The sequence below is a fragment of the Propithecus coquereli genome, unplaced genomic scaffold (assembly GCF_000956105.1).
Source record: "Propithecus coquereli isolate 6110/MARCELLA unplaced genomic scaffold, Pcoq_1.0 Scaffold441, whole genome shotgun sequence".
Classification (NCBI taxonomy): domain Eukaryota; kingdom Metazoa; phylum Chordata; class Mammalia; order Primates; family Indriidae; genus Propithecus; species Propithecus coquereli.
Window position 1 is genome coordinate 2,374,157 of NW_012150186.1, and position 15,629 is coordinate 2,389,785.

Genomic DNA, 15,629 nt, shown 5'->3' on the forward strand with positions numbered 1-15,629 from the left:
CTTGGTGGGGAGGAGATGGATCATGAAGAAACTGATTATGTTCTTCCAACACACACACACACACACACACACACACACACACACACACAGGCACATGCACATAACAAGCACATACACAAACACACACGCACACACACATGTGCACATGTAATACACACACATACCTACACTCATGTACACATGTACGCAGGTACATACAAACATACTCTTCAAATTTCCAAGAAGATAGACCCAAGTTAAGGAAGGAGTCATAAATTTGACACGAGTCTAAAGTTTTGATATTAGATTGGACTGAACTTTTTACTACTTTAAATGAAATAACTGGAGTTGGGGGTAGAATCTATAGGACTTGCCTGGGATTTCATCCACTGAGCAAGGAGAACAAGTGAACAGTGCAGGTTTGCAGAGGTGGGTGGGAGAGGAGAAAGTGTCTGCTTGGATTCCAGCAAGTCTGACTTGTATAACACAGCTGTTATATATGCATGAGTAAAAAGAAATATCCAAAGATAAAAAGGTTATGCCATTAGGGGATAAAATGAAGGCATAAAGTCACTTTCTGGAATCAGTCCATGTCCACAGACAAAATACAATCTCAGGCCTTAGCTTCAGGGGCTGTGTTTTGAAATCTTGTATTTATATGCTAAGTTTCTCTTCCCCTACAGAGATGGTGTCATTATTTTTTTAAACAATGAGTTTAATATGAAATGGTATATACGTCAAGCCATACTTTCACTAGGGATCACTGAATATAAAGTTGGACACATGGCCACAATATCCTAAAGTTCTAGGAAAAAATATTTTCTGATATAAGAAGGGGCAACTCATAATCTAGACCAGTAGTTTTTGATTATTTTGACTATGAGGGTTCCTTTTAATGTCAAAAACTGTCATATCTATATTGATTATTCAATCTAGACATTGTGCTTAATGCCATGTGAATGTCACCAGGTGAACTAACCTGAACTTCTGTTTTTAGAAATTAAAAAACAAAAATAAAGAAACCTTGCTCATTGTTATTCCATTTGACTTAATTCTGACTCTCTTCTTTCTTCCCTTCCTTCTCTTCTTCCTTTCCTCATGCCTTCCTTTCTTCTTTCTTTTCTATCTCTCTAGTCTTTATTTCTTTTCTCCCCTTCAAAATTTCTATGGATTTGCAGTGTAGGCAGACTTCTAATTATTCTTTCTTTTTTAAAAATGCAGTTATGTGGTGAATACACAGAAAACAAGAATATACATATATACACACACAGGCTAACTCATGCCCTAAGAATCCAACTGCAGCAGTGTTTTGTTTCGTATTCCTGTTGCCATGCTATGAATGTAGAATGAAGTTGCTAGATGATTTGCCTTACCCATTTGGGCTCACCATTCTCTGCTACTGACTCTAAAACACTATGAGGGCTTTTAGTAATCAAAAAAAATTTTTTCTTTATAGCTACTCTCTGAAACACCAACACCAACAAGCTCCTTAAGGCAGGAACAATTTCTGCATTGTTTGCCCTGAACACAGACAGGAATATATAGAAGCTCAACAAATATTTGTTTGGGGGTGAGGAGGGGACAAAAGGAAAGAAGGAAGGGAATTATTTGGACATTTATGAATCTTTTTTTATTGTTATTTCAATCATAAAATACAGAATAACAAATACGTACCAGTCGAGTCAGCTTCTTTTGCAAATATAGTTGATGTCCTATGGGTATCCCTTCCCTGTCCCACAGCCCTCCCTCCCCACTCCTAAGGGGTAATCATTCTCTTGAATTTAGTATTTTTCATTACCATGTATGTCTTCGTATTTTAACCACATATGAGTACATTACTAAAACTATATATAGTACTTTATATGATTTTTACTCTATATAAAGGGTATTCTGTACCTAGTATCATCTTTTGTAACTTGTGTTTTCACTTTCATTTCTGAACTTTGGAAAGTTCAGGAAACTTCTCATTTCTATAGGCACATACCTAGAAGTAAAACTGTAGACCATAGGGTAGATTCTTGTACGACTTTATAAGGTCTTGCCAAATGGCCTTCCGACGTGAGCATAACAATTTACAGTCCCACCAGCAATGTTCAGGGCTCCCATGCTTCACTCACACTTGGTATTGTCAGACTTTTAAATGTCTGTCAGTTGCACTGGTGTGAAATGGATTATTTTTGTTTCAATTTGCATTTGTCCAAAGACTACTGAGACTGACTAACTCATTTACCGGAGATTCAGGTTTCCTTGTTTGGAGCTTGCCCATTCTTCTGTTAAGTTGTTTTGCTTTTTTCCGTTTGATTTGAATAATTTTGTTATATAGTCTGGATAGTAATCCTTTGTCAGTTATCTTTCAAGAGTATATGACTTTTTTTCTTGCTTTTTTACAGTACCTTTCAATGTACAAAAGCTTTTAGTTTTAATAAGTAGTCAAGTGTATCAATCTTTTCCTTTGTAGTCTGTACCTTTTGTGTGGTGCCTACAAAATTCTTCCCTACTCTAAGGTTATAAAGATACTTTCCTATATTGTTTTCTAAAAGTTATAAAGTATTACTTTTTATATTTATGGTTTAAATTTATCTGGAACATTATTTTAGTGTATAGAATAAACTAGAAGATAAATTTTATCTTTCTTCATAAGGATAACCAATTGTTCCACCATAGTTTTCTACATAATCCATCCTTTAATGATTTGTAGCAGAAACCCTAAAAAAAAATCACATTTCCATCTATGTGCAAGAAATATATAGAGATCTATATTTCTGCTCTCTCTGTTTTGCTACATTGATTTATTTCTATATCCTTGTGTAAATACCACTGTCTTAATTATCATTATTGCAAAGTAAGACTTTATATCTAACAGGGCAAATCTGCCTACCATGTTCTTCCTCAAAGCTGTCTCAGCTATCCTTCTCCCTTTATTCTAACATATGGTCTTTGTTTGTTTCATAAGTAGAGCTCTCAGGCTTTTTGTATTTAGAACTAAAGAATGGGTCTAACACTACGGAATATTCTCTCTGAATTGAGTCCTGAGGTCCCTCAAGAGGCCCTATCCCAAGTGGAATCCCATACTCTGTCCATATGAGGATAGAGATTTAGAAAATGTCCCTGAGAAATTTTATAAAAATCAAAAAGGCATTTTTCAAACACCTTTCCTTAAAAAAAAAATCAAGAAACTTCATTAAAGGACATACACAATGTTCCCACTACAAATTTAGTCTAGTTAATAAAATAATGTAATGTTTAGCCTTCCAGAAATAAAGAGCAATGAAATTAATAATAAGAAGAAAAGAAATATTTTTAAATGTAGTGAGAATATTCTTATTGCTAAATTTTTATAATTAATAACATGCTCAGAAGACAAAAAGGAAAGAAAATACAACTTAAAATTAAATTGTTAGGAAAAATACCATTGTATTTCTGAAAGTATAGAGAGGACTAGAGCAGCCACTCAAAAAATTCTCATATATTTCCTTTAGAGAATGTCCCTACCCAGCAATATACAAGAAACTGCTGTTTTCTCAAATATTCCTAGTGAATAATAGCTTTTTAAACACTGCCCTCTAATGTGCATACTCCGCTTCCTCTGAAATGATAAGAGGACTGTGCTAATAAAAATAATCAGCTCCTTCCTCCCTTGTGACCGGTCTAGCATTTTTGTCCTGTGGACCAGATTTCATAGACTGAGGCAATTTCAACCACATAACTGTCAGAGTGTATTAAAGTAAATTTCTCAGCCGTTCTAAGATTACTCTCATCAGCAATAAGGCCAACATGTGAGTGAGAACAGATTATTTGGGCTTGGACAGCACTAACAAAACAGCAATACCACTGGGAAACATCAAGAAAGTCTAGGACCCCAATCATAACATGTGCAACTTTAGACTGATATAATCAGACTTATTAAAAATAAAAAAAATTGATTACCAAGAATATCAAACTTCTAAAAAACAGATGAACCTTGTTCTATATATACCCAAATTGATGACTCATAAATGACTTTTGCTTTCAAAAGAATCCGTTGAAATTTAGACTCCTTGACTAGTAAATTTGTTTCCACCATTGCAAATAAGATTAACAACAAATGAAAGAGAAAGGCAAAAATATATTATTCTCAAATAGAGCTGTTCAGCGTCTCATAATCACAAGATCCACGTCATCATTTAACAATGATATGAAAAGCATAGAGGCACTTAATATTAAGTCAAGAAGCCTAAGTTTTAAACCCATCTGGGTGACCTTAGGTCCCTTAGCCATCCTAGATCTGTTTCATTATCAGGAAATAGAGGGGAATGAATTGTAGAGATGTTATTCTAGTGATTGCCAGGAGGTGGGAATGGAGGGAATTACAGAATATTGAGAGGTACTTTTTCAGATTACACATGCCTCTGCCCCTCATCCCTTCAACCCCCATCCCTATCACGGAGAAGCATGTGATAGACCCATTCCTCCTTAGCCAAGAATTACTGAATTATATAAGGTATCTCGAAGTCTCTTTACCACATTAAAATGTTAATACAGAATTTGAGAACCAGAAGAAAACTTAGAGATTCTCCAATCATTAAGTCAAGGACCAGAAGAACTTTTGGCCCTGTTCTTATAACTACGTTTAGTTATAAATGTGAAACTTTGGGGAGTGTGAGGCTTCCCAAATCGATTAGTACTTTATTTGGATGGATGATGTGATGAAATACATTATTTTTCCCAATCTTCACCCTTCTTGAAATCCACGTCCTTTGCTATGTGACTTTGTAGTTCCTCCCACTAGAGTAGAATATATTTCACCATCCATTGGTGTTGGGTTTGGCCACGTGACTTGCTTTGACTCGTGGCATGCCAGCAGATGTGATGTGAGCAGAGGCATTGAATGTGCCTGTGGGCTCCCACCTTTCCCTGTGAGGAGAATGAGCATTTGGTAGCCGCTGGTCCAAAGAAGATAATGGACATACAGAGCAAACCAGGCTCCAATCCTCAACTTAGAGTCAAACCCAACCAGTCTATATCAACTGAACCTAGGCCAATCACAGACATGGGAAAGAGAAATACAAATTTATTGTCATATAAGATTTTACACTTGTTAGTTATACAGCATTTTTATGGTACTAGGGTAATTCAGAAGATAACAATTTTCCTATATTAATATTTTAAACCTCAATAATTGTGAGAGTCTAAAGAAAAATATCACCCTCTCTGTGTCACACATATAAATATTGTTATATAGACACAAAAATGAAAATATGATTACAGATCTATAAAATAGATCATTTTAAAAAGAATAGATCTCGTGGCAAAGAGTCATCTACCATGTACAAAACCTCTTAATCTCATTCAGTACAGAAGTTAACAATTACTACAGCTCTTCTTCCTATCTAAAATAATAACAATCAGCCCAACATTGTAGTTATAGCTTAGTTTATCTGAAGACACCACTACATAGACAATTACACTGTGAAAGCAAAGTATTACACCTCAATTAACTGGAATGCCCAGAAATAGGAGTATTTTAGTTATTATATTATTAATAATAAATATTTTTAAAACAACATATATTTTGTGGCTTTTTACAGTAAAGAAGATTTTTAGATATATATTTTAAGATGAATTTACTGAAATATATGGAGTAAAGTTTTTGTTTAGTTTCTTTTTAAAATCTTTTTAAATGCACTAGTTCCTTGTCCTGCCTTAGGAAAAGACCTAAGGCATAGTGACATATGACCACAATTGAATATTTGCTTCATGGTACAGGCTATTTTGGTATCTTAAGGCAAGGATCACTGTATAGTGCTATCAATAAGCTATAGAAGAAACAACTGATTAGGCCAACTATGCACTGACTATCCTCTGAAAGTTTCTTTGGAAAATGTAAGCATAATATTCACCACTTACCAATGCATAAAAAAAATTGCAGCTATTAAAAATTCCTTCTAGTTCTGACTACTCATTCATTGATTTAAGGAACTGCTTGCTGTTCAGCCCCTACCATGTGCTCCGCACTATGGGTAGAACCGGGAATAGAACAACAGCCTGCAGGAGAGTAGGGGGGAAAGGCAAGTAAAGAGGCAAGTACAAAATGTGATAGGGAACACCCAGCTGAATCTTCAGGGATAGAGAAACTGCACAGAAGTGATGACATCTGGCCGGGCACAGTAGCTCATGCCTGTAATCCCAGCACTCTAGGAGGCCCAGGCAGGAGGATAGCTTGAGCTCAGGAGTTCAAGACCAGCCTGAGCAAGAGCAAGACCCCGTGTCTACTAAAAATAGAAAAAATTAGCCAGGTGTGGTGGTGAGCGCCTGTAGTCCCAGCTACTCAGGAGGCTGAGGCAGGAGGATTGCTTGAGCCCAGGAGTTTGAGGTTGCTGAGAGCTAGGCTGACGCCACAGCACTCTAGCCTAGGCAACAGAGCAAGACTCTGTCTCAAAAAAAAAAAAAAAGAAAGGAGAACTGACAAGACAAAAAAAAAAAAAAGAGAAAGAAGAAGTGATGACATCCAAGCTAAGATGTAAAGGACAAGGAGAGAGTAACCAGGTGTGGTGGCACAACAGTGTTCCAACCAACGGAAACATCATGTGCAAAGGATGTGAAGTGAGAGAGAGCATAGTGAATTTCAGAAATGCGAGTAATTCTGATCCATATGTGCTTTACACATTATGCCTTTCTGCTTAACCTATGTATGAAAATGAACACTTCTGCACTTAGCTTCCAGGAGATTCTCCTCCCACTTCATTCAATTCCTTCTTAGTCTCCTTCACTGTGTCACCATCTCCCAATCATCCGGTCATTGGAGTGCATCAAGCTCAGCCCCTCAAACTCTCCGTTCTCTACACTCATTCTCCAAATTATCTCACCCAGGCTTCAAATTTGCCCATAACTACTAAATTTTACATCTTCCCTGAACTCCTGACTCTTAGATTCAATCCTTTGCCCTGCACCTCCACTGAAATAACTAACAGGTATCTCAAGCAAGATGTGTACAAAACCGGACTCTTGATATTTTCCCCACCAAAACTTCTTTCCAGTTTTGTTCATCTCAGTAAATAGTGATTCCATTCTTCTAATTGCCCAGGCCAAAACCTTAGAGTCATCCTTAACACCACTCTTTCTCAAGACTCATATATTATCCATGAATAAATCCTAACCACACTATCTTGGATATTCAGAATCCTATCACCCATCAACTCCCTGCACCACGACTACCCTAATTCGAGTACCATTATCTCTAGCCTGGAATATTTCAACAGCTTCAGAGTTGTGCTTCTTCTTCCACCTTTGTCCTCCACAGTCCATTCTCAACACAGTACCTAGAGGGATTCTTTTAGAAATATGTCAGATCACATCATTCTTCTGCTCAAATCCTCCATTAGCTCATAACCTTATTCAGAGTAAAAGCCAAATTCCTTCAAAGTAGCCCACAGGCCTTTTATTAATACCACCTTGCTAACCAACCTCTCCCTGATTTTCTTCCTGTGACACCTGCCTTGCTCACTCTGCTTCAGCCACTCGGCATTGCTGGTCCTCAAACACCCCCAGCACTTTCTTGCCTCAGGTCCTTTGCACTGGGTGTTTGCCCTGCCTGAAACCACTTTGCCAGTAGCTGTGTGGTTCATTCCTTTACTTTATGCAGGTCTTTGTTCCAATCTCAGCTTATAGGTGAAGACTTCTCTCACCTCCCAGCATAAAATAGCTCCTCCTTACCCCACCCTCTTGCCCCGCTCTGTTTTTCTCTTTAGCCTTCATCGCTATGAGACTCCATTACCAACAAAAAAAAAGTGCTCACCTATTTACTATCTATTTTCCTAACCTAAAGTATAAATCCCCTAGAGAGCATAGATGTGTTTTATAACTCCCCTATCCCAGAAGCTTAGAATACTGACTGGCAGATGATAGGCCTGTAGTAAATATTTGGTGGATGAATGAATAAAAACTGAAAATATGATGAATTTTTCTCACAAAAACTATACATAATTTTCTATTTTTTAGTTATGATATAACTTTTCTATATTACATCCCTAAGTAATACTTAAGTACTTGTATGTAAAACTAAGTAACACTACAACTTTTTTCCCTATAGCATAGACACACACACACACACACACACACACACACACACACGAGGTTCACTGGCAAGGGCTGAACAATAGGAAAACTTTGTAGCACTCTTTTCCTTTCCTTGGCTTAGTGCTTCTGAATATATTGAAGGGATATGTTGAGCTTCTATGTTATCTTCAAGCCAATTAATATTTCACCTATAATTGACCTATATACGAATTAATAACAGTACTTTGTAAATATTTGTAAAACATCAATATAAAAACTGCCAAGACTATAGGCAGACAATTCAAAGAAGAAATACAAATAGCCAATAAATTTATGAAAATGTTCATTTAGGTTAGTGTTCCTTAATAGTTAGTGTTCAGCAGCCTAAAGGGCCTGAGTAAAGGAAAAGCAAAATCACTTCCAGGAAACCAATACCAGCAAGAGGTTCCTTATAGAAATAGGAAAACGTGAAATTGGAAAACCCACTCCCTATAGGAGTGTGGGGATGGAATACCTGTGATGGAACAATAGACGATGTGAGGAGCGATCTTGTCTATATCTTCGTATCCCAGGCCCATAGCAGACAGTTTGCCAGGGACGTAGTTTTCCACAAATACATCACAAACAGCTGCAAGCTGAAGGAAGAGGTGAAAATGAGTCAGGCTTCCAAACTTTCAACAAATCCCAACAGGATAGAATTTTAATTTCAGTATACACAATTGATCCTCACTTTGTAGCAGTCCAGAAAAATCACAGGAGGCAGATGAAGCAGAATCAGATAAACATAAAAACCCTGGCCAACTACTTGAAGTATTACTGTCAGCAAAATCATGGTTATTAAATTTTTGTAATACATGGTATTGAATGGATCCTGCTTCCTTTAAATGTAGCCTAGATAAAGAAATATCTACGCTATGTGGTCTGTCCAAATATACCCTTAAAAGGTTAGGTAGAAAAATTAGAATATAAGTACATAAAATATACGAAAAATGTCTTTTAAAACCTTTACAAAAAAACTAAATACCATGTCTACTACTCTCCATCCCTATCATGTAATACTCCTCATTATAACATTCACTTAATACATGTAAACACGATTCTGAAATGCTCTCATACTTTTCAGACACTCTCTTTCCAATGAGTTTTAAATGTATTTAATGAACCATCAGAGTTTTTCTAGAACTACTAAACTATTGCCCAGTGAACCAATAACTGTCAGAAATAGGATACAGATTTTGACTCCCAGAACACTGTTATAGGAATTAGAGGACAATGAACCATTGTAAAGCTTAGTTTAATTCTTTTTCAAAATTTCAATTGTGACTGCATACCTTTTAAAGTCTTTTTTTAAATCATCACAAAAATTGTACTAGTTCACTCATATAGATTCATTACAGTAATTCTTGAACACATCCAGGAGCCTAATAACTATTCAATATTTTTTTTAATTTCCTTGTTAACATAGATTTAGATATTGATTTAGATATTCACACATATACAAACTAACATAATAGAATAAGACTCTAGATTGGGGTGGGCAAACCTTTCCTATGAAGGTCAAATAGTAAATATTTCAGGCTTTGCAGGCCATGAACATTCTCTGTCACACGTTCTTTATTTTTCTTTAACAATCTTTAAAAATGTAAAATCCATTCTTAGTTCATGGGCCATACAAAAACAAGCCTGACTTCGCCCATATAGTTTGCCAACATTTGCTCTAGATGGAAAGGTTTGAATTAACATAAACTTTAGATGTACACATGTAAATAAATTGAGTATCTGTTATTATGTGAATATAATGTACTAAATTTGGAGTATATATATAGAATTATCTGACCTAACAAAATTGGAGGCAAGGTGGATCTTAGGAAGCATCTCAAGGAAATAAGCTGTCATCATCCAGAATACTTGAAACCAGAGGCCCAGGTGACCACTTCTCAGGAGAACCATACAAATATATTAAGATATAGGACAGAGATAGAAAGGTTTCCAGTATGCACCTCAAATATCAAGCCATAGAGGCATCCTTTCCAAATTTCAGGTGCCAGTTAACAACTGAGCTTCTTTTCACACGGCCAACTCCATATAGCATGCTCCAGGATGAGCCCCAATAGAAATACATTTATTTACGACTAATGATTCTGCCAAACATTGCCTGGCAGGTTGAAGGGCAGGTGTTAGTATTAAATAAAACATGGACTTCAGTTACACTTTAATTTATTCCATAAATTTTTCTAAGTCTCTATCTACTACTTACAAAGCACTTCTGCAGGCACTAAAGAAAACAAACTGCGTGATGTATAGCAAAATGCCAAGATTGTTTCATCTAGACATATGATAAGTGAGCGTTCATTAATTGTTCTTTCAACTTTTCTGAATGTTTTAATTTTTTATAATAAAATGTTGGAGGAAAACAAAATCCATGGCATTGTTCTGCTGACCACAATACATGCCCATAATAGGGATATTGTGACTGTCCACTAATTAACATAAAGAATTATTTGAAATATCAGATGACACATGTTCAAAAGTTATCAAATCATATTGCCATGAAAATACTAGGCTCCACACAGATTTTGTAAGCAGAGCTTTGCTTTTTACACAACCTGGTTTTGGTTAGCCTGGTTGACAAAGGAGTCATACTTTTTGGAGCTCTCATGTGTCCAGCTGATTGCCTTGTATAATACTTTGGAACTGTTTCTATGAACTAGACTCATTATATTAGCAATCATAGCCACCAAGGTCTGAATGCAGGGGTTTTTTTGCTACTCTTAAGGCCAAAAGAGAAATCCGTGCCAGAAAGAATAGAAAAGACTGGAAAAAAAATAATTTTTTCCTCTAGGCAGTAAGATACATAACTTATGAATGGAGTAACTAGCTAAAAGCAATAGACATAAATAATGTCCCCAGGCAATCTGTTTAAGTTTAATATGAGTTGAAATGTACTTTATTGTTATCAATCAGACTTGAAGAGAAATCAAGCCCTTAATGACACATAATTTTAAATTGTTACAATCTGGTAGAGGACACCGGTGGGATCCAAGGGGGGTGGAAAGGAAGTACAGGCAATCCATTTATTTTGGTCAGAATTATACATGCAAGCTAAAATATCCATATGGACATTGATGTCTTAGTAGCAATAGTTATGAATTCCACCTATCACTGTCACATTGAGAAACCTTAATAAAAATGTAAAGTATTTTTTTAATCAAATCTGAAACCCTGACTACTCAGCAAAAATTATCAGAATGTTCTGCAATGGAACCAAAGAAGCAGGACTGTGAACACTGAAGACATTATCGAGAAACACAGAACAGAGAGAGAAATATTGAGGGTATAACAGTCTAATTAATTCTAACAATGGCCCTAAGATGTAGGTACAATTATTATCCCCAGTTTACTGATGAAAAAAACTGAAGCACAGGGCCAGGTGCGGTGGCTCACGCCTGTAATCCTAGCACTCTGGGAGGCCGAGGCGGGCAGATTGTTTGAGCTCAGGAGTTCGAGACCAGCCAGAGCAAGAGCGAGACCCCGTCTCTACTAAAAATAGAAAGAAATTAATCGGGCAACTAAACTATATAGAAAAAAATTGGCTGGGCATGGTGGCGCATGCCTGTAGTCCCAGCTACTCGGGAGGCTGAGGCAGAAGGATCGCTTGAGCCCAGGAGTTTGAGGTTGCTGTGAGCTAGGCTGAAGCCACGTCACTCTAGCCCAGGCAACAGAGTGAGACTCTGTCTCAAAAAAAAAAAAAAACTGAGGCACAAAGGAGTTCAGTCACCTGTCTGACATCATATAGCCAGTGAGAAGAAAAGGCAAGATTCAAGTTCCATGTGAAGCTACGCATCCTTAATCATTATGCCTCCCTGCCCCTCAAAGAAAGATGCTGAGATTGGGTGTGAATATATTGGCCATCTTAGTAAGTGTTAGAAAAAGTCTGGGCTCTCCACTGATGTGACCATGGTTCAAATATCAGCTTTTCCTCTTACTAGATAAGTAATCTTTGGGGGCATCAGCTAGATGCCATGAGACTAAATTCCCTTCCATGAATATGGGGATTCCAATGTTTCACTTACAAGTCTAATTCTGAGGATTAGAGGAGATAATATAAAGTAAAGTGCCCACGCCCAGGATCTGATGCAGAGTAGGCACTCAGTCAACAGTAACTAGTACTATAATTACACACAATGTACGAGAAATTATAAAGCATATTATACTTACTATAAAAATCAAGTTAAATTCTTGAAGGTCACAAGAAGTACAGATTATCACAAAAGCACAGATTGTCAATAAAATAAAGTTTTAAAACACTTTTACTCTGATGTTTAAATCACTAATTACAACCTAGGTGGTAAGATGCCTTCCCCAGAGCATACTGTACCTCTTTGATGATTTTCACCCCTTTTGGATTCTTGATATTAACAGCTATACTCTAAAAATTAAAATACATATATTAAAATACTATCATAAAGGTTTTTCTTATTAATGACAGTTCAACAAGAAAGCCTTTCATATCATAGATACTCCTCTTCAAGCAAATTTATTTTACTCATAATGAAATATTTAAATCATGTTTACTGATTTTATTTGCAATCAGGATTTGTTAGGATGATAGCAAGGATTATAGTAGATGTTTTCCAATAATAATAGCAAGTGTTAAGCAATTAGCATTCTCCAAAAGAATAACAAATGTAAAGAATCAAATCATTTCTCTTTCATAAAATTATTTCCATTATATATATTTTTTTAATATAGGAAAAAAATGCTAATTTCCTTCTATTTTTTAGTAGAGACGGTGTCTCACCCTTGCTCAGGCTGGTCTCAAACTCCTGAGCTCAAACGATCCTCCTGCCTCAGCCTCTCAGAGTGTTAGGATTACAGGCGTGAGCCAGCACGCCCAGCTTCCGTTATAAATTCTAATGAAATGTTTTAAGTTACTTAGTAGAGAAGGAAGATTAGTGAAAAGATCTATAGTTTCTATTTGGTGACTGGTGAATGAATAAAATTTCACCTTATTTGAAATATTAGTTACATCTACAAAAAAAGAAAAAGAAACAAGCAATAATGATATCAAAAATGTTGTTATAGGCCGGGCGCGGTGGCTCACGCCTGTAATCCTAGCTCTCTGGGAGGCCGAGGCGGGAGGATCATTCTGAGCTCAGGAGTTCGAGACCAGCCTGAGCAAGAGCGAGACCCCGCCTCTACCAAAAATAGAAAGAAATTAATTGGACAGCTAAAAATATATATAGAAAAAATTAGCCGGGCATGGTGGCGCGTGCCTGTAGCCCCAGCTACTCGGGAGGCTGAGACAGTAGGATTGCTTGAGCCCAGGAGTTTGAGGTTGCTGTGAGCTAGGATGACGCCACGGCACTCACCCCAGGCAAGAGAGTGAGACTCAGTCTCAAAAAAAAAAAAAAAATTTTGTTATGACAAAATTTTTGTCAAAAAGAGAATTACTCTATGAAAGCAAAAAAGAGATGATGTCTTACTTTTTTATTTCGGTTAACACTGAGAAAATATGTACTTTCTGTCCCCACAAAAGGTGGCCCCCAAGTACGTGTATCATCACCAGTTCCTGAAAAAAATAATATGAACTATTAATCTTTAATTCTGAAACATCATGAGACATTTCAAATAAGCTCACTCGTGATAGATATTCCACAGGCGCCTGAGCAAGATCAGCTCAGCGCAGTGGAATCAGCAGCCTACAGGGAGCCATAGGAGCTTGTTAGAACTGCCCAAGCTCTTTGCCTGTTCATGTTAATCACTAAATCTTTCCATAGCCTCTTTCACTAAGTTCCATTACTGAAAGTCAAAATCTCGAAGAAAATATCCTACTGGCAGTCTTTAGATTTAATGAACAGCAAATATCACGGGTACAAAAATTACTGTCAGTTTTTGGCAAGCAAGTCAGCTCTTTCAGTGTTTCTTCGCATTGAATGTACAAGAAAATGCTGAGTCTGCAAAAGATTTTTGTGAAATACAATTTAAATCAGAATAATGATGTGCGAGTCTTTATGATAAAGGGGCATCTGGGGCTAGGTATAGAATAGTGACTAACAAGTCTACAAAATATTTCTGTAGCAACAACAAATCAGAAAGGCAAGTTAAGTTACTAAACAGGAAATGCCAATTTAAAATACTATTTTAGAATAAAATTTTAGTTGTCTAGGTCTTGCTTCGAAGTAAAAGTCTAAAAACATTTAAAAATAGGGTATTTTGTTCTGGATTCTTGAATTCAAGTAATTCTGAAGTGTATTCATGTCTGATTCAAAGATAACACTGCAGAATTACAGAAAAAAGAATTTTCTTTGTGTAAAAAGCAAAGGCAAAGAATGTAAATAGAACTCAGAAGTGAATCAATAATTAAATGGCACAAAATAGTATCACTTAAATTAATATTTTTACAATATAAGTTCTGATTAAATATTGATAAAAGAAACTAATCACTATATAGGTAATTACAATTAAAGTATTTATCACTAGCCCCCCCAAAAGAGAGAATTTGTGAATGTGGGTTAAAGTTTTAAACTCTAATCATTTAAAAGATGTAATTAATTTATTAGCCATTAGATTTTAACCACTGAAATTGAACAAGAAAAACATAGTCTTTTCAAAAAAAAAAAAAAAAAAGTGAATGTGGGTTAAAGTTTTAAACTCTAATCATTTAAAAGATGTAATTAATTTATTAGCCATTAGATTTTAACCACTGAAATTGAACAAGAAAAACATAGTCTTTTCAAAAAAAAATAGAGGCTAAAGAATAAACTCATTTATTAAAAAGCACACATGAGAAAAAGAGTACAGAGGAGAGAGGAGAAAAGAAGCATTAGTTGTGTCATTATTGGTTCATCTTATTGGAGATGAAATAGATGAAACAAAGCAATAAATGCTAACTAAGCAGAATGGCATGCTCAAAAAAAAAACATCAGGGGGGAAAAGGAACTACAAGAGTCCTCAAGGGCAACCTCCCAGAAACAAACCAGTCAAAAACCTCACGGGAAATGTGTGTGTGAATATGAATCTTCAGTCTCAGAGTCACAAGACAGTCCAGCCTCTTCCATTTTTTTTGAAACTCCCAATATATTAAAAATTTTTTAAAAGAAAGAATCAACGCTAAGATAAAGCTAAAATTAGTTTATTTTAAATGTTTGCATTCATTTCTCTGGTGGAGATATGTCAGAAGTCTAAATTGGAGGTCTAAAAGGCTTTCCTTTCCCTGCCATCTGCCTTCTCCCAGGCAGAAGGATCCATGCCCATGGCACATGACAGGACATGTAGGGTTAAAGGTCACAAATTGGTAAAACTGGCAGCTTGAGAGACGTGTTTGACCCACACAGTTTTTAAAGTTTACAACTAGCTGCCATGATTTCAAAACCTGGACATCTCTTACAGAAATTCACACTGCCTTTCTTAGATGGCCTTTCAACACATTCATCCATTCAGCAAATATTTATTGGGCACCAACTACATCAGAGACGCTGCTTTGTGCATAGCAGACACAACACTGAACAAAAGACCAACATCCCTGGGCTCATATTAGCCTAGTGGGGACAATCCCGGAATTTTAGCAGCAGCATCTGCCATTCCCAGCCTACTTCCCTCGCTTAGGCATACAG

General features: G+C 36.3%; 1 protein-coding gene across 1 annotated transcript in view; it reads right to left on the reverse strand.

The window, feature by feature from the left end:
• The window catches only part of SUGCT (succinyl-CoA:glutarate-CoA transferase), a 317,029-nt gene that overhangs the window by 275,826 nt on the left and 25,574 nt on the right, over positions 1 to 15,629 (reverse strand). Inside the window, exons 4-6 of the mRNA XM_012654527.1 lie at positions 13,500 to 13,585; positions 12,392 to 12,442; positions 8,528 to 8,648 (exon numbers count right to left, since the gene is read on the reverse strand). Coding sequence (XP_012509981.1) covers positions 8,528 to 8,648; positions 12,392 to 12,442; positions 13,500 to 13,585 — 258 coding nt within the window. The remainder of the gene's footprint in view (positions 1 to 8,527; positions 8,649 to 12,391; positions 12,443 to 13,499; positions 13,586 to 15,629) is intronic.